Below are 20551 nucleotides of genomic sequence, written 5' to 3' on the forward strand. Positions count from 1 at the left end.
GAGTGAGACTGATAGGCACAATACCAGCTGGTTGGATTCAAATTTGGAGGACCTAAAGCAACCTGGAGAATGAGCTATAAGTCTTGAAAACCACTAGCATAAGCTGACATTATATTTACATATAATATGATCATTACTTCAGAGTATTCCCCTAAAATGTACCTGCTTATTACTCCATATGACTGCTACAGCATTATAATTTATTGTAATAGGAAGTGAGGCTATCCACAGAACATTCCAAGAGGGATGTTTATTAGGCAATTGGATACATGTATGTGCATGAGTATGTATGTATATACATCCATATATATGCATATATCTGTGTGAGATTGATAGATGGATAGAGAGATACACATAGAGAGGGGAAAGAGAGAGAGATTGGAGTCAGTTGGTTGATGTTTTGCTCATTTTCTGTGGCATAAATTAAGCATCATCTTACCTGGATTAAATTAGCAATATTTTCTTGCTTGCTCCTCAGTTAATTACACTTTAATCAGTTAAAAAATATTTTTTGAGTGCTTACTGAATACAGGTGCCATTCCAGGCATGGAGATAGAGCAGTAGAAAGACAGCAGGGGGACTCCTGCTTTCCTGGAGCTTACAGTCCAGTGAGGAAGATAAACACCAAATACATTAAGCACATAAGTATATGTCAGATATATACACAGCTGTGAAGGACAATCAAGCAGAATTGAGGGGATGGAGAGTGACCAGGGCAGTGGAGTGCTGTTTTATTCAAAGTGGTTTGGAGAATCTCTATAATAAGCAAGTTTTGAGGGAAGTGAGCCATGGAAAGATCTGAGGGAACAACCTTCCAAGTAGGAGGAACTGCAAGGGCAAAGGTTCTAAAAGGGATGCTTGCAAGATGTGGTTGAGGAAAACCAAGTAGGCAAAGTGAGGCTGCAATGAGGAGGAGGAGGAGGAGGAGGGACCTAGGAGTCAGATCATGTAAGACCTCATAGGGCTTGATAAGGACTGGAATTTTCTCTAAATAAGATGGGAAACTGCGCAGTTTTGAGCAGAGAAGTGATGTGATAGGAATTAAATATGAAAGGACACTGCTTACTATTGGGGAAGAGGCTGTGGGTGGGCAGGGGTATACATTGGGAGACCAGTTAGGAGGCTGTTGCAGATAATCTGGGTGGGGCATAATAGTGATTGAGATGATTGTGCTGAAGGGAGTGAACAGCAGTCCGGTTCTGGGTGTGTTGTGAAGGTACACCCAGCTGCATTTGCTGATAATGGTTTGGATACAGGATGTAAGAGAAAGGAGGCAAGGATGACTACAGAGTGTTCAACCTGAGCGACTGGTAGGAAGATGTTTTCGTGTACTGAGATGGGGAATACTGCTCCAGATAGGGGCTGAACATGTTAAGTATGAGATTCCCAGTAGACATCCAGGTGGAAACGCAGCATAGTTAGGTGCAGATCATATAGGGTCTGGAATTCAGGGGAGAGTTTGGGGTTGCAGGGACACATTTGGGAATGCTGGAAGAGAGATTTAAAATCACGGAACTGGATGAATTCAGCTGGGCATGAGGCAGATAGAGAAAAGCAGAAGTCAGAGGACTAGACATTAGGGTCACTCACATTTAGAGTCCAGGAAGATGAGAAGGAAAGAGAAACCAGTTGGGTAGGGTGAGAAACAAGAGAGAGTTTTCAGTGGTCACTGCTTTCACTGAAGTAAATAAACAAACGGTCAGAAGCTAATTTTTACAAGTAGATTCCAAACTTCATTTTTATCAACTAGTTTTCATAAGATAAATGTATGGGTGAATCTATCTCCCAGTAGATTCTGATTTCAGATTTTGTATTCTCAAAGTTAATTTGCAGCTTTCCAGCTTCAGTTGGGAATTTCAAAAGTGTAATTAAAAGAGGAAATGTGTTCAGGATTTATAATTAAAATAGGTGCCAATGTTATTAAGCTGCAGGCTAGTTATTTAAAGAAGGGATTAATGAATTAAGTTTCACTTGTAAAAGAAGTAACTGAAAAAGTCCTACAGATTACTATTGAACTTTTCACAGGCCTTTAAAAAAATTCTGTATTTTAACATTATACTCATATTGGTGTTCTGCTCTTATCATCAAATCTCAAGTCCCATTATTAAACTCTCTTTAATTTATACCACCAAGGATTTCCCCTTGGATTCAGTTACTCACTTTTCAATGTATTATGGGTAATAAAGAATATCTTCAAAGAAGGGAAGAATTTTTAAAACACCAATACTTTTTCAATAAAAGCTATCTGTGATGTATTGTTTTGGGAGGTTCCCTTAAAAGCAGATCCTGAGACTAGGATTTGGGAACAATAGTGTCTTTGGGAAGTGATTCAAAGAAGTAAGGTGAGCTAGTAGGAAAGCTAGATAGGGAAGTGGGGAAGACCAATCCAGAGAGCTTGAATGAGAAGGTCACCAATATGGGTAACTGGGGCTCTCAGAGAGACTGGGTAGAACACTTCTGTTCTTCTTCTTTGGTAAGGTTTATTCTCTGCACTTCTAGCCTCTCCTGAACATTCTTATGGCCAGGCAAAGAGGTACAGGTACTTGAGTAGGACATCATCTACATGGGAGCAACCTGTCCATGGAAGCTGTTGGTGACTTCCTGGTGACCAAGGGGGATGAGGGAGGGACAGAGGGACATTGCTGTTGGATTCTACCAATGGGAATCTTTTAAAAAGGGCCTTCTATACCAAGAGAGATGCATCCTACTAGATACATCAGTCTCCTGTGGCAAATAAACTAAATGTTTCCTAATGCAACATTATATTTAGAGCCAAATATAATGACAAGTAATACACCAAAAAGGAAAAAAAAATGAAAAATATTTATTCTGAATAGCAATACAATTTTATCTCAAACTGGTAAAGACTTTTTTAAGTGATAATACTCACTGTTGTTAAAAGTGCAATAATTCTGACATTTTCATACAATGTGGGTGGGAGTGTAAATTGAGCCAGACTCTTTCAATTTTCTCAGTATATTCATATCTTTTGACCCAGAAATTCTGCTTCCAGGAATCTATCCTAAGGCAATAATCAGAAATATAGACAAAATAGTCATCAGTGTTATTTAAACTAGGGCTGAATGATGGGATAATGATGGGGAAGTGGCTCCCTGAGATATCCAGCAATAGGAAAGAGGTTATTGGGCTACATTCATAGGCTAAAGTATCACCTACACATTAGACTGAAGTTTACAAATAATGATGTGGGAAGAAAATTATGATGTAATGTTTAGCGAACATGGAATACAAATCTATTTTTAAAAATTTAAAATACATCAGCCAGGTGCAGTGGCTCATGCCTATAATCCCAGCACTTTGGGAGGCCAAGGCGGGTGGATCACGAGGTCAGGAGATCAAGACCATCCTGGCTAACACGGTGAAACCCCGTGTGTACTAAAAGTACAAAAAATTAGCTGGGTGTGGTGGCGGGCACCTGTAGTCCCAGCTACTTGGGAGGCTGAGGCAGGAGAATGGTGTGAACCTGGGAGGTGGAACTTGCAGTGAGCTGAGATGGCGCCACTGCACTCCAGCCTGGGTGACAGAGCAAGACTTGGTCTGAAAAAAAAATATATATATATATATTTTATATATATATATATATTTAAAATACATCAAAAAGAAGTTAGTAGGGAAAACATCAAATATTAACATTGTATTTCTTAAAAGAAGTTGACTTATGTATGATTTTTACTTTCTTTATACAATACTTTTCTGACTAGAGCATAAATTGCTTTTTCAATAAAAATGATAATTAAAATAATTTTAGAACACATTAAATGTTTTATTTAAAAGAATACTCAAATAATCTTGTTCTTGCTATTACTATTTTGTATTTTGACAGATCTTTCAATCATTTGACTCAGGAAAGCCTCTTACCAGTAAAGAAAATATACAGGTAAGGATAATAATATTTTATAAACATGGTTTTCATAAGTGTGGATAATTTTTGAGTCATTCTAATCTATTTGGTTGATGTAGTCTTTGATTCTGAAAATCTGCTATGTAATATCCTTTTCTTTTTTTTTCCCAGTATCTTTCACAAAAAGAGGATTCTACTGCCCATCTAAATACATTTGTTCCTGTCACTAATGGAATGATTGGGACTTAAGCACTTGATGACCTAGTAATATTTGAATGTCTTGAAATAATAATTAAAAAAAACTTAGGAGTATTGGCAGTCTATCTCTCTTAGAAAGTGTTAGAGCAGAAGAGTTGTGGCACAACCATTGTTAAAGGGGGCTATGGATGGGGAAGGAGTTCATAGAACCAGACGACAGTTAATGCAGATAGATACACATGGTTTTTATTTTTTTAAGTGCTAGGAAACAGCATTAAGTAAGGTATTTATTTTTAATTAAATAATTTTGAGAGATATTTTCTCAAAATTGCTTTATTTTTGTCTTCCATAATTTTAATAGGACTATATCTAAGTTTTATTAAATGTAATCTTATTACTTTTCTATTATTGTGCATTTTGTTCCACAAAGTTCACTTTTAATTATCCTTCAGATGATTCATTGTTTTTTTTTTCCTAAAAATTTGTTTTAATTTATAAGCAATTTGCCTGAAATGAAATAACTGGTGTTAGGAAGATAGAAATACATATTCTTATTTCATTTTAGTGCTCCAAGACCTTGGGGTGTCTAAGAATATTTCTTTCTTTCCCATCTTAAATGCCAGAGCATCCTAAAACACTTCCTTAGGGAGTGGTTTTTGGTATAAAAAGAATGTCTGTCTGATGATTTCTTTTTATTGAAAAAGAGACTGACAGTATAATGGAAACTCGGTTTCTATTAGCTAATTAGTTAAAACAGTACCATTGGTCTTCTTAAGACTCTTCAGATTATACTTTATGTTTTTTTGCATAAAGGGAAAGAAGGGAGTGTTAAATAGTATTACTAATTAATCTTCTTTTGATCCTCAAGTGTTTGTGTGTAATTGTCAAGGCTCATTAAATCACTGTTTGCTGTAGAGAGAAAAGACAAGAGAAACCTTCTCCCAACCAATCTGAAGTTTCATGCTTCAAGCTCTTCCAAACAATGGAATTTTTTTGTTTACGTAAGGGAAATAGTTTCTCTTTTTTTTTTCTAGAATAGATAGCCCCAACATCTGCCTTATGTGTTAATTCAACAACAAAATCAAGAGCCTATTGTGTGCAAGGCAATAGGCTGCCAATCAACATTAGTTCCGATGCTGTCAATCAGCATTAGTCAATCAACAACACAGAAAAACTCCAAGCTCTCATGTAGCTTGTATTTTAATGGGCAAGACTAGTAATAAAGCATGATATATAAGTAAATATATTATAAATATGTAAATTATATAGTGCATTAGATGGAGAACCATGCTGTGGGAGAAAATAAATGCAGCTGTGCATAAAGAGAATTGGGAGCATGGGGTTAGGTTGGAGATGATCATTTTAAATGGGGTAGTCAGGTTAGTCTTCACTGAAGTGGCTTTTGTGAATAGACCTGAAACAGCTAAAGGTGCAAGTCATATGAAATCTGGAGAAGGAACAATCTAAAAAGAGGGAAAAGTAAGTGCAAAGGCCCTGAGACAACATTGCCTAGCTTGGCGAGGGACATCTAAGCCAGTGTGGTTAGAGCTCTGTGAATGATGGGAGCAGTAGGAGATAAGGTCAGAGAGGTCAAATTGAGAAGGGGTTGTAGGGCCATTGTAACTAGGCTGTTATCTGAGCAAAATGAAGAGCCACTGGAGAGTTTTGAGCAGAAGTGTGTCCTGACTGATTTATGCCATAAAGGGATTACTTTTCCTAATCTGTTGAGCCCACCATGTGCCAGGTACTGTTCTGATGCTGTCAGTCAAATACACCAGTCAACCATAATACAAATTCCCAAACCTCAAAGCGCTTACATTGTGTGTGTGTGTGTGTGCACGTGCACCTGTGTGTGTGCTGGAGATACTGAGTTTAGAGATGTTGAGTTTGAGATATCTGTTAGACATCCAAGTGGAGGAGTTGAGTCAGAAGTTGATTCTGTGAATTTGGAGTTCAGAAGAGAGGTTGGAGCTACAGCGAAAAAGTTGTGATTTCATCAGCATTCAGATGAAATTAAAACCATGAGCCTGATTAAGATCACCTAAGGGGAGGGAGTGAGGAGAAGGAAGACCACTGAGTTCCAGGACAATCCAATATTAAGAGGTATAGGAGAAGAGGAAGAACCAGCACAGAAGACAGAAAAGGAGAGGCCAGTAGGATAGGAAGGAAACCAAGGGAGTGTGGTGGCCTGAAAGCCAAGAGGAGAAAGCATGTTTGGAAAGAGTGGGTGATCAGTAGTATCAAATTTTGATGATGAATCAAATACAATAATACACTGAGTCTTTAACTTGAATTTTTTTTCACATTTAATGTCTCTAAAATCAGAATGCATTTTACAGTTGATGGCATGTGACAGCTTAATTGGCATATAAAATAATGGCATCAGATCAGAAGTTACATGGTATTCAAAGACTGATAATTGACCATTAGATTTAGCCAAGTGTAGGCCATTGGTGGATTTGACCAGAGGGTTAAGATGTAGGGATGGAGTGGGTTTAGGAGCAAATGAAAAGAGAGAAACTGGAACTCTTCAGAGTGTTGCTGTGAAGGGGAGGAAAGAATGGGGTAGTGGCTGGAGAAGGAAGTTGGGATATAGAGAGTTTTGGGGTTATTAAAATGGAGGAGATGAAGCATGGCTGTGTGCTGATAGGAAAGTTTCTGTAGAGATTAGCATATTTATGATATAGGAGAGAATGGCTGAGTAGCCCATTGGAGAAAGGAATGATGGCCTAAGTGGTAATGCCAGCCTTAGGTAGCAGAAAGGAAGGTAGAGCTGTTGGGGGCAGATGCTCAGGTAGGTGAAACAGATGGAGGAATTTGCTCTACTCTGACTGCTTCAGTTTTCCTAGTGAAGTGGAGGAAGCAAGGTCATTGGCTGGGAGGAAACCAGGGAAGGAAGGGTTAGAATTTAGAGGAGGGAAGGGCGCAAAATGGTTGTCTAAGAAAGAGAGAGAGGGTGAATGGACTGGCAAAATATTGGACTATTACAAGGCAGCGTTGAGGTTTGGTTGGGTACTTAAAATGGGACAATTTGTGTGATTGTGTGATTTTTTCCAGCTGTTTTCCACCCCAGGGATGCAGACCGTAAGAGGGCTCAGAGTTGGATTTCAGAGTTAGAGCTGTGATTTTGCTAAGGAAGTGTGTTTGGATAGGTGAGGACCCAGGGAGTTGAGGGTGTATATGAGAAGGGGTTCTAATGATTGACGGTGGACTCTAAGCTGGGTAGGGAGATTGCTCGTCTGCCCATCTTTTCCTGTTCCTGTCATAGTATCTCTGATTTACTTACACTAAAGCAGAGTAGCCGATGTGTGTGTCTAATGAGCTTTCAGTTTGTCTGTTTTGATAAAGGATCCCATCCTTCACTCTGAGCACCAGGTTTACTCTGCCACGATGGCAGAGCTGGCCTCATGAGGCACAGGTTAGAAATTGGTGGGGAACAGCAGAAGCATTGTTGAACTGTTGAGATGGTTCTGACGTTACATGTCTCTCTCAGTAGACCTCCCATTTACAATACCCCATGCCCAGCCCTATATCCCTTCATCCTACACCAAATGTGGACTGCAAAAGAATGAAGATAATAATATCTGAAAAAGTATTTTTCTAATTTGCTCTTTTTCCTTTTTTCCATTTTTTAGGCAATTGATGAATTAAGAAATAAAGGCTTGCCTGCAGTTCTGGTTACAATTGGCCAACCGCATCTCTTAAATAAGTTTAATTTTGTTAAAGCATACTTTTTCCTAAGTGTGGCTGCAACAATAAATTGTGTCCCAGAAAATAAATTTAAGACAGTAATTACCAACAAGAGCAAACCAAACCTACCAAACTTGAAAGGTAATTGTTTTATTTTTTGCTTAATTTCTCTTTCTCCTCCCTTTCCATAACTATTCTCCCAGCCCCCACTAATCTGTATAAATGATACAGTATATATTCTTCCACAGTTTTCTCTATGCTTATATAATGACACACATATGTACTTATGTCTAGGTATATGCATATACATATGTGTTTATATATATCCATATTCATATGCTTTATATATAATACACTATCATATGTATACACATACATGATAGGATTTATCATTTATTGACAAAATGGTATATTCACATTTTTCTGCATTTGATATTTCCCATGCAGAAAAACTTCATTGAAATCACTCCAAGTCTACTGCTTTGCTTTGGTCCGTTATATTGACTGTATAGTATTCTAGGTCATGATCATCCCCCATGAATGTTCCTTGGCAACGAAGTGCATGTGCACCAATAGAGGAATGATTGAATAAGAAGAAACGTTCACCTCCACTGGTGCACATGCACTTCGTTTCCAAGGAACATTGCCACAGTGCAACATACCTAGATGACATAGTGTATCTTTCTATGGGGTATATAACCCATGGATGGGATGTATGGGCCACAGGGAAATTTTCAATTGTATTAGATGTTGCCTTAAAAATAGGTGATTTTTACCATTCAGTATGATGTTAACTGTGGGTTTTTCATAGATATGCTTTATCAGGTTGAGCAATTTCTCTTCTATTCTTAGTTTGTCAAGTGATTTTTATCATTGAAAGGGTGTTGAATTCTATTAAATGCTCTATCTGCACCTATTGGGATGATTATGTGGTTCTTGCTTTTTATTCTATTGATATGGTGTGTTACATTAACTGATTTTTGGTCGTTTTTACATTCTTGGGATAAGTCCCACTTGATCATGGTTTCTTCTTCTTCTTCTTCTTCTTATTATTATTATTGTTTTTGAGATGGAGTTTTACTCTGTTGCCCAGGCTGGAGCACAGTGGTGCAAGCTCAGCTCATTGCAACCTCTGCTTCTGGGTTCAAGTGATTCTCCTGCCTCAGCCTCCCAAGTAATTGGGACAACAGGCGCCTGCCACCACACCCGCTAATTTTTTGTAGTTTTCGTAGAGACAGGGTTTCACCACGTTGGCCAGGCTCGGACTCCTGATCTCAAGTGATCTGCCTGCCTCTGCCTCCCAAAGTGCTGGGATTACAGGTGTGAGCCACTGCATGTGGCCAATAATTCTTTTTACTTGTTAGATTCTGTTTGCTAGCATTTTGTTGAAAATGATTGCATTCATACTCATAAGAGATATTGGTCTGCAGTTTTCTTGTAGTGTCTTTGTCTAGTTTTGATATCAGAGTAATTCTGGGGCCTCTATTTTAAAATGTAGGTTTTATTATTCAGGTATGGTGAGACCAACAGATCAGATGACTGCCACTGAAAAAATAGTTACAGTTTCCAAGAGGAAGGGTGCACCACACCACTGTGGGAGAAGGGAACACAGGAGAGCTTGGCTGCGTCTCAGCAGGCAGAGGGCAGTGCGAGGGAAACATGAGCAAGAGCCTTTACTGTGGTTGCTATGCAAATGGATGGGTAAAGCAGGGTGAACAGGCTTAGTATTTGAATAATTTTAGTTTGAATAATTTCAGTGAGCCCTGGGGGCATAGGGGCTGTCTCTAGATATCTGATAACTGGTCTTGGAGTGATTAGGGCAGGGGAAGGGTGACCTGGGGTAAGAGCCTAATAAACGAGTTGGTGGGGGCATGGGCTCTTTAGTTTGCACATGAAAGGTGTGCTCACAGGTGAGTCTTTTACCGTCTCTAGGAACTGGGAGGTCAGCAAGGCCCCACATGTTATCATTTCTACATCAGACATACAGAATTTTTTTTTTTTTTGAGATGGAGTTTTTCTCTTGTCACCCAGGCTGGAGTGCAATGGTGTCATCTAGGCTTACTGCAACCTCCGCCTCCCAAGTTCAAGCAATTCTCCTGCCTCAGTCTCCTGAGTAACTGGGATTACAGGTTCCTGCCACCATGCCCAGCTAAGTTTTTGTATTTTTAGTAGAGACGGGGTTTTATCATGTCGGCCAGGCTGGTCTTGAGACATACAGAAAATGTAAAGGCATAATTAATATAGCCTCACAGAATGAGTTGGGAAGTGTTCCCTCCTCTTTTATATTTTAGAAGAGTTTGTGAAGAATTGATATTAACTCTTCTTTAAATGTTTGGTAGAATTCAACAGTGAAGACATCTGAGCTTGAACTTATGTTTGTAGATAGCATTTTGATTAGCAATTCAATCTCTTTACTTGTTGTAGTTCTCTTAAAATTATCTATTTCTTGACTCAGTTTTGGTAGTTTGTGTCTTTCTAGGAATTCATCCATTTCATCTGTGTTATTTAAGTTATTGGCATACAATTTTTTCATAGTATTCCTTTGTAATTCTTTTTTTAAATTCTGTAAGGTTAGTAATAATGTTTCCTCTTTCATTTCCAATTCTATTGAGTCTTCTCCCTTTTTCTTTCTCAGTCTAGCTATAGGTTTTTCAATTTTGTTGATTTCTTCTACTTTTTCTTCTATTCTCTGTTTTATTATTATCTATTTCAATCTTTATTATTTTCTTTGTTCATTACACTTATGAGTTGGGAAAAAGACTTAGAGGGGCTCCTGTGTTCTCAGTGTTACTTTGCTTAAGCTAGAGACTCTGTCCCACAAGGTGGTGAGGCTGAGTGGAACAAGGGAACCCCGTCTGCTTAGTTGTGCCAGTTTGAAGAGAAGTTTCTATCTCACTGAACAGGCAGAGAGAAGAGAAGTAGTCATCTTTCTCCATATACCACAGACTTGCAGTACTGTTCTCACCACATTTTAGTAAGTGTTCTTGACTAGATGTTTAATCATTTGCTGTATGGCCTTAGAATCATTTCCAGAGACTTTAAGCATTAAAAAACCAATAATTTTTACTAATTTAATGGTAAAGTGGGTTCATAGAGCTCTTCACATTGGGGTGCCAGAAGTTAATCTCCGGAACAATGTGTTTTTGAGATTTATCTGTATTTATGTTTGTAGCTGTGGTTCCTTTATTTTCACTTTATTTCTTCATGTACTGATGATAGACATTTAGACTGTTTTCTATAAACATTATTATACATGTCTCTGAGTGCTTATGAGTAAGAGCTTCTATATATCTAGGAATGAAATTGATGTGTCATATTTAACTTAAAATTTAAAGTTAATTAGTATCTCTACCCTCTTCATAGATCATTTTGTTCTGATCAACCCTTCCTACTTTTATGATTTGATAGCTTTAGGTTTTAGTTTTTTTTTTTGTTAATTTGATATTTATACATTATACCATTTTTTTTCCATTCAATAGTTGTTTCGCTTTACCTACTTATTTGCTGTTTTCTTTGCTCACCATTACTCACTGCGTTTCAGACTTTGGACATCTCTTTTCCCTGAGATGTTATATCCTTTGTAAGTTTAGATGAATAGTTAGTGTGTCATTATCATTTATTTAAAAAATCTATCCTTTCCTCACTGAAATAAGAAATTCATTATATAATAAATTCTCATATGTACCAGGTTATGATTCTTTTTTCATTTTACAGCTTTAAATTTAATATGTAATAGTTGTACAAGTATGTGGGGTATATGTTTTTTTATATACACATAAAATGTGTAACGATCAAATCAGGGTAATTGGGATATCCATTACCTCAAACACTTGTCATTTCTTTGTGTTGGGAACATTCTGAATCTTCTCTTCTGTTTTGGAATATACTATATATTCTTGTTAACAGTAGTCACCCTACTGTGCTATCAAACACCAGAATTTATTTCTTCTATCTAATTGTATGTTTGTACCCATTAATGAATTTCTCTCCATCCCTCCTTCCCATCTCCCCTTCCCAGCCTCTAGTAACTACCGTTCTCTCTACCTCCATGAAAACAATTTTTTTCTTAGCTCCCACATATGAGTGAGAACAGGCAATGTTTTTCTTTCTGTGCCTGGCTTATTTCACTTAATATATAATTAACTCAAACAACCCAATAGCAGAAGAAACACACGTAATTCAAATAAAAAGTAGGCAAAAGACCTGGATAGATATTTATCAAAAGAAGACATATAAATGGCCAAAAAGCATATGAGAAAATACTTAATTTAACATCACTAATAATCAGGAAAATGCAAATCAAAACCACAATGAGATATAATCACACCCCAGTTAAAATGGCTTTTACCAAAAAGACAGAAATCAGCAGATGCTGGTGAGGATGTAGAGAAAGGAAAATGCTCATATACTGTTGGTGGGAATGTAAATTAGTACAGCAACTATTGAAAACAGTATGGTCGTTCCTCAAAAAACTGAAAGTAGAACTATTGTATGATCCAGAAATCTTTTCTATATATCCAAAAAAAAAGAAAATCAGTTTATCAAAGGGATACCTGCACTGCCATGTTTATTGTAGCACTACTAACAATAGCCAAGATATGGAATCAACCTAAGTGTCCAGCAATGGATGAATGGATAAAGGAAATATGATATATATACACAATGAAATATTATTCAGCCATAAAAAAGAATGAACTCCTGTCATTTGTAGCAACATGGATAGAACTGGAGGAAATTATGTTAAGTGACATAGGTTATGATTCTTGATTCTCTATTTTGGACTACTGATTTTCCTGGCTTCCTGTGTTAATAAAATAGTTAATTTGATTTTATAACTGAAAACTATTTATTACCTCCTATGTTGTTTGAGAATTGAGAATATAACAGTGAAAATAAACACAAAAAATACTCTCTTAAAACTTGTTGCTGGAGAGGATGTGGAGAAATAGGAACACTTTTACACTGTTGGTGGGACTGTAAACTAGTTCAACCCTTGTGGAAGTCAGTGTGGCGATTCCTCAGGGATCTAGAACTAGAAATTCCATTCGACCCAGCCATCCCATTACTGGGTATATACCCAAAGGACTATAAATCATGCTGCTATAAAGACACATGCACACGTATGTTTATTGCCGCATTATTCACAATAGCAAAGACTTGGAACCAACCCAAATGTCCAACAATGATAGACTGGATTAAGAAAATGTGGCACATATACACCATGGAATACTATGCAGCCATAAAAAATGATGAGTTCACGTCCTTTGTAGGGACATGGATGAAATTGGAAATCATCATTCTCAGTAAACTATCGCAAGAACAAAAAACCAAACACCGCATATTCTCACTCATAGGTGGGAATTGAACAATGAGAACACATGGACACAGGAAGGGGAACATCACACTCTGGGGACTGTTGTGGGGTGGGGGGAGGGGGGAGGGATAGCATTGGGAGATATACCTAATGCTAGATGACGAGTTGGTGGGTGCAGCGCACCAGCATGGCACATGTATACATATGTAACTTACCTGCACATTGCGCACATGTACCATAAAACCTAAAGTATAATAATAATAATAATAATAATAATAAAAAAAAAAACTTGTTATGGTAGAAAAATACAATAAATTAAATGAATAAAGGCATTGTGGGTTACCTGGTAACAAGTGCTTTGGAAAGCAGGAAAGGGCGTTAGGGAGTGCAGGAGTGGGGTGTAATTTAAAATAGGGTTATCAGAAAAGTCTTAATAAACAGATGATATTTGAGCACAGGTCTAAAAGAGGAGAGGGAATGAGATGTGAGTTTCTGAGGAAGAGTATCTAGATAAAGGGAACAAATACCGAGACCCTGAGATGGGCGTGTGCCTGGCATGCTTGAGGAACAGCTGGAGCCCAGTGAACAAAGGTAAAAGTTCCAGGAGATGCTGTCAGGGAGATAACAGAGTGATTATGAAAGGATTTGAAGGTCATAATAAAATATTTGGCTTTTATTCTGAGTGAGTTGGAATACCACTGGAAAAATTTTAAGAGGAAGAATTAAAAGTTTCTAAAGCCGAACTCTGGTTTCTGTATTGAGATTAGGTTAGGCTATGGGGTTAGGGGAATGAACAGGGTGAATATATAAGAGCATAATCATATTTCTTTTTAGAAGGCTATTGAATAATTCAAGTTAGAACTTATGATGGCTTCAACAAGAGTAGTAGCAGTGGAGTTGGTGAGAAGTAGCCAGATTCTGGATACACCTTGAAGGTGGAGTCAAAAAGATTTGAAAGGGAAGATCAGAAGTTCACTTTGAGGCATGTTAAGTGTGGGATGCCTATTAAGCACCTGAGAGGAACTAAAGAGTAGGTAGTTTGAGATATGATCCTGGAGCTCAGGAGAGAAGTCCACACTGAAGAAATGTTTCCCAATCATTAGTCTATAGATGGTATTTAAAGGCCTAAGACCATACGTCATCTTCACGGAAATGAGTTTAGATGGAGAAGAGACAGGTGAAGGAATAAATGCTTGAGTTCATCAGCAAGAGGTCAAATAAATGAGGAAGAATCCACAAAGGAGACTGAGAAAGGATGAGTGAACAAGGTGTTTTGAGGAGGAAGAAGTGATCAATTTAATCAAAAGGCCAAGGAGGATGGAGGTTGGACTTAACAAAAAAAATGTCATTGAAGAATCTAGAAAATAAACTTTGTTGAACTAACCCTTATTGGAGTGGAATCAAACAGAATGTGTGCAGGGGAATCAGAGTGAATGGAAATAAATGGGGAGGCTGCTGAAAGGGACAAAAGAGGGTTTTTTTAAAAAAAAAAAACTGAAAAAGTAGCAGTCTGTTTTTGTTTTGATGGGAATCATCAAATAGAAGAGGGAAAATAATGATGGTGCAAGGTGTGCAGTGAGGAGGTATCTAACATGATACCCTTAAGTAGGCAAGATGGGAATGGAACTAGTACTCAAATGGAGGGTTTGGCCCTACATGGCAACATAAAATTCACCTATAATGACAAGTTGAAGGGTAGAGTGTATAGGTTCACATGCTAATGGATGGAGAGATGTATTGTGGGTATGTTTGCAAGTTATTTGCTAATTTCTTTGGTTTCTTCATTGGAATAGGAAACAAAGACATCAGTTGAGTGAGAAGCAGGGAGAAAGTGTTGGAGATTTAAGGAGAGAAGAGAAGGGATGAAGTAGTTGTCTTAGAGCATAGGAGGGCAGATGGACTTGGGAAATGGAGCAGGACTTCTGGGCAGCTTGCAGAGCCTTTTTGTATTTCTGGTATGAATTTAAAGTGAGAAGAGTTAGCATGGTTTTTTCCCAGCCACATTAAAATTCAGGGGTGCCGATGTCAACAGATAATTGGATTTGCAGGGGCTTGGGGATTGACCAGGTGGGTGCCATAAAGGAGAGATAGGCAAGGAAATTTAAGGTGTTTGCAAGAGTGATTATGTTTGATGGACTAAGGAACTAAAGCTGGGTAAGGAGGGATGCGATGGCAGGGGGAAGAGAGGGAAAGGGAACAGTGAAACACTGGTAGTGTCAGTGGATTGTGGGTTCTAGAAGGGGTGAAGTATTGCTGGATTCATGATTCCTGAAAGAACAATCTGGAAAAATATTAGTACTTTTGTCTGTTAAGGTCATCACTATTCACCCTTCACTTTTTCCTATTTTCCTCATATATTCTTAGGAATATTCTACCTGCATACTTCAAGGTAATTCAATCTGATTCTAAACAAGAAAACTATGATAACAAAAGACAAAAGGCACTTTTGGCTTTTTCATTGGAATTCATTAAGATGCTTATATTAATTTTAATGTAATTTATATATTTTTATTGTCTTCCCATCCAATAACATAATATATTTTCTCATTTTTTTTTCATATTTTGTGCCCTTTTTATGTTCCCTTCCTGGAATTCACAATTAGGCCCATATTCTCTACTATCACTTGTAGATAACACAGCAGCTAGTTCACTTACCAGGTTACTCCACTCAAATTAAAGACTTTGAAAAACTTTCGGTTTCCCTTTTTCTCTCGTGCTTTTCCCTTCAGCAGGTGACATCACCTCACTTCACATCCAACTCCTGATTTTAGTTGATTTTAATTCTAGATTCTTATTAGTTTTCCCTTAGCATGTCCATTCAATTTCAATAACTTTATTTAGTACTAACTTTTTACATATGTAATTACCAGTTTAGAATTAAATATGTAGATTTTCTATCCTTTCCTCAGTATTTCTAGATGTTAATCCTAGTCTTCTGGCTTCCATAAATGCGGATAAGAGATCTATTTCTTTTATTTTAGAAAATTTGATTTTTTGATTGGAGATGTTTCCTTAATTCTTTTGGATCAGGGATTTTTCTGGAAGCACATCTGCCTGAAACCTGCCTGAACATTGAAAGAATCTGCATTTTGACAAAGCATTTAGTTCCAGAAAGCATTTTTTGGTACTCTACTTGCACTTCCATAAGTGTTCTTATTATTTTGGGTTCAAATTGTCATGCTTGCTCCTAGCAGTTCTGTTTCCCATTTGAGTTTCCTCTTCTTGCCTACTGAGCCCCTGTAGAAGTCAGGCTAAGCTGGTCTGTCGTAGCAAATCAGTCTTTAAATATCATGGCTTAACACAGCAAGGGTTTAGTTCTTGCTCAGATTGACAAGGGGCTGTGTTTTGCAAAGCCACTCAGGTACCCAAGTGCTGCTATCTTGGAGGCGCGTCATCTGAAACACGCTGCCCTGACCTTGCTTAGAAAGCCATAGGGTGGCACATGAGCCCTTAAATGGAACTCTGGAATTTAGTCTGGAATTCTTATGTAATTGGATAAGACTGTATTTAAGTGCAAAGAGGCCAGGAAGTATAGCTTGCCAGGTGCTCAGAAAGGAGAGGAGTATGCATATAAGTGAACATGATTAGTCTGAACCACAGATCCTAGATATGGTGTTATTTTTGCTGGTCATCCCATTGGGGTTCCTGTCTTGTTGGTATCAGCTATGCAATGGAGAAGGTGAAGTCAGTGAGATGTAGAGTGGCAGGCAGGTAACTAGCCTCTCCTAAGGCATCAGGACTCCTATATCTCCTCACCTATGGATGGCCTATCTGTCTAGCTCTTCTTTTTATTCTAGAGGAGAACACTCATGTGGGACCCATGTTAATTTTATCACACGTGGGTTCATGAAAATGTCTAGGTTAAACTCTTCCTAGGGTCTTTTGTATGGTAACATGCATTCCAGGCTTCTTTTGTACCATGTTCAGGCATTTGTTTTGTCTCCATCATTGTCTCTGTCATTCTTACTTTCTCCCTTAGGTGAAAAAGCCCAGTCCCAGATCCTCCTGCTGGGCCTTCCAAGAGCCCTAGCCCTCCCTCATCCTCAGCTGACCCCCAGATTCAGACCTTCATAATTTAGGAGACTAGCCAGGTAGGGAAGTGTTGCTGTTGAAAGAGGAGAGGAAGTTAGGTGTATTAAGTTCCATGTTATTTCAGAATTCTTCTTCGCACTTAACAAACTTAATTTCTTCAGGTGGATATATTTTTCTGTCATTTGTAGTCAAATGATTTGTGGTTTATCTTTCTCTCCCACAGTCTAGAAGCCCAGTTGAATGAAGCAGGCAAAGACTGTGATCTGAATTCTCTCACTTCTCCCCAGTTCAGAATAAGAGCAGGCTTTGGATTGTGGATGGAGATTTTGAAAGAGATATTTGAGTATTGTGGATTATGCTCTTCCAACTGGTCTCACGCTCAGCTCTTAGACTGATGGGCTTGTTCACATTAGCAGAACTGATGTTTCCACGGAGATCTTATTGAAATGTTAGAAATATCTGGAAGACGGTTTTCAGGAGTCCTGGGATCCCAGAAGAGGAAAAACTATATCAGTAGCCAATAACTTGAATAACATCACTAAATACCTAAAAAATTCTTTCAGAATTGTCTGATTTGTTGTAAGAATCAGCTTCAGCCTTCTAATATATGACATTAGGGACTATTTGATACAGGAATATGTTTCTATATTCCCATGTTTCTATATTATCATTGTGTTTTTAAAAAAATTATTAAACTTATGGATAGTTTTCCTGTGAATGATGAGTTTTAAGAACTATTAATAGAATTAGGGTGAGTGCAGTGGCTCATGCCTACAATCCCAACACTTTGGGAGGCCAAGGTGGGCAGATCACTTGAGCTCAGGAGTTCAAGTCTCTCCTGGGCAACATAGTGAAACTCCATCTCTACAAAAAATACAAAAATTAGCCAGGCATGGTGGTGTGTGCCTGTAGTCCCAGCTACTCGGGAGGCTGAGGTGAGAAGATGGCTTGAGCCCAGGAGGTGAAGGTTGCAGTGAGCTGAGATTGTGCCACTGTGCTCCAGGCTGGGTGACAGAGCCAGATCCTGTCTCAAAATAAAATAAAATAAACTTAGAATTAATATTTAAACTAACCATAGATATCCTTGGTCCTTCCAAAATTTTGTGTCTTTATAGAGATATATTCAAAGGATGATGGAAGTTCATTTTATAATCTTACAAAACTTAAAGATGAGATCACTCTTAGCATGCTAAAGGTAAGTTTGAAACTGTTTTCAAACCATAATAAGTTAGTTACCAAAAATCCACTATTAGGCCCTGGATGGGCCTGCTTTCAGAGTTATGCTTGCTCTTGTGGAGCAGTTACCTTTTCTTGTATAAGAATGGGTTGGAGCCAGAGATGGAGTTTACTCCTCATGAGAAAAGTGGATGTCCAGTGGTGTCCAGCTTTGACTTCACAGCCTGATTAAGGTGCTTCAGAAAATATGATTCGACTGGGCGTGGTGGCTCACGTCTGTAATCCCAGCACTTTGGGAGGCCAAGGTGGGCGGATCACCTGAGGTTGGGAGTTCAAGACCAGCCTGACCAACATGGAGAAATCCCGTCTCTGCTAAAAATACAAAATTAGCTGGGCGTGATGGCGCATGCCTGTAATTCCAGCTACTCAGGAGGCTGAGGCAGGAGAATCACTTGAACCTAGGAGGCGGAGGTTGCAGTGAGTCAAGATCACGCCACTGCATTCCACTCTGGGCAAAAAGATCGAAACTACATTTCAAAAAAAAAAAAAACATGATTCATTATTTGGTGGGATATGAGTATTCCATCCCCCGTTTATCATTTCCCAATACTAGTGATGACAATGGCAACAACAGCTTTTGCATGATTATTTAATTTTTATAACTTTATGATGTAGGTAGCAATCATTTTGAACTGTGCTGTGCTGAACCATGAGAAAACTCAGGCTTAGATATCTAAGAATTTGACTAATATCATACAACTAATAAAATATAGATCCAGGAGAAGGACTACATCTTTTTGATTCAAAATCCATGTTCTTAAACGTTATACTGAATTGCCCTAATATTTATATAATATTCACTGCTCTGCACAAATACATTTTTAGTGGCCTGTCACTTGAAAGATTGGTTGGTCCCTTTATCTTCTGCCGTGTTAGGATGCTATTTACTATTGATTGTCTACTGTAAAAATCTCATTATCTTCACATTACCAACTAGGTGACCATACTTTAACTTGAAATACAGTTGATCTGCATTATTCACAGATTCTGTGTTTGCTAATTTGCAGATCCACTGAAATTTATTTGTAGCCTGAAAATCAATACTCTTGGCACTCTGTTGGCTATTCATGAACACATGCAGAGCATAGAAAAATTTGAGCTGCCCAATGCACACATTCCCAGCTGAGTTGAACAAGGAGATACTCTGACTTTTTGTTGCCACTCTCATACTGTAAACAAGTGTCCTTTTCACGGTCTATTTAGTACCATGCTTTTTGAATTTTTGTCAATATTTACAATGACCCTCCAGCATAGTGCTGAAGTGCTGTGGAGCATTTCTAAGTTAAGAGGGCTGTGGTGTCCCTTATGGAGAAACTGTGTGTGTTAGATAAGCTTCCTTCAGAAGTGAGTGCTATTGGCTGTGAGTTCAAGGTTAGTGAATTAACAGTATATATTAAATATACTATTATATATCCTTAGCCATAAACACACATTAAACAAGGCTGTGTATTGAGCAGTTAATGAAAATGTTGTGACCAGAGGCTCTCGGGTACTTTTCTCCATATCTCCCCTAGGAGCAATGGCTCAGTATCCAGTAATCAGTGTTTGCGAGAACTTTATAGAACATAACTACTGTGAATAGCAAGCACCAGCTGTGCACACAAGAAAAGGTCACTGTCATGCATGCTGATGCTTGCTTTCACTTTCCTTTTCATTTTCTGTTGCCTTTTTCCTTTTTGCTGAACTCTCTTCTCTGATGATTAGATACCGAGTTCCTTTTTGGTCTTCCATTCATTGTTACTTTTCAGTACATGAAAAATATTTGCTAAAGAAGAAAGAGACAGTATTTGTATTATTTCTGAACTCACGTGATGTATGGTATCCTTTCCTTAGTCGATGTTACTGATGGAAGCTGAGGACAGGCTAAACTTCCTTCTGTCCGAGGTGGAACAGAAGACCCTGTCTCAGTGCTCCGCTGGCGAGCTGGAGATTGTGGTGGAGGCCCGGCTTCAGCTGGCTGCAGTTGCTCTGCAGAGGCACCGGGCGGCATACAGGTGCGTCTCTCCATGCACAGGGGAGGGATACCTTTGAAGAGAGTTCCTTCACCCTAGTTTGTTAAATAGACTTAAATTTTATGTAAGTTTTAGAAATTCGTATATCCACAGTGGCTTGCTTTTTATTATTCAGGGAAGTTTTCATACATGATTACACTTAAAATTATAGCTCTGGCCGGGTGTGGTGGCTCATGCCTGTAATTCCAGCACTTTGGGAGGCTGAGG

The 20551-nt window shown here is 38.3% G+C and overlaps 1 protein-coding gene across 3 annotated transcripts in view; it reads left to right on the forward strand.

Moving 5' to 3' along the window:
• Positions 1–20551, forward strand: part of CFAP54 (cilia and flagella associated protein 54) — a 386240-nt gene that overhangs the window by 214925 nt on the left and 150764 nt on the right. For all 3 annotated transcript variants that reach the window (XM_054527528.1, XM_063712226.1, XM_063712225.1), the window contains 4 exons: positions 3845–3898; positions 7696–7891; positions 18212–18291; positions 20166–20326. In XM_054527528.1, the coding sequence (XP_054383503.1) occupies positions 3845–3898; positions 7696–7891; positions 18212–18291; positions 20166–20326 (491 nt within the window). The remainder of the gene's footprint in view (positions 1–3844; positions 3899–7695; positions 7892–18211; positions 18292–20165; positions 20327–20551) is intronic.

Source organism: Pongo abelii, chromosome 10 (genome assembly GCF_028885655.2).
Source record: "Pongo abelii isolate AG06213 chromosome 10, NHGRI_mPonAbe1-v2.0_pri, whole genome shotgun sequence".
Classification (NCBI taxonomy): Eukaryota; Metazoa; Chordata; class Mammalia; order Primates; family Hominidae; genus Pongo; species Pongo abelii.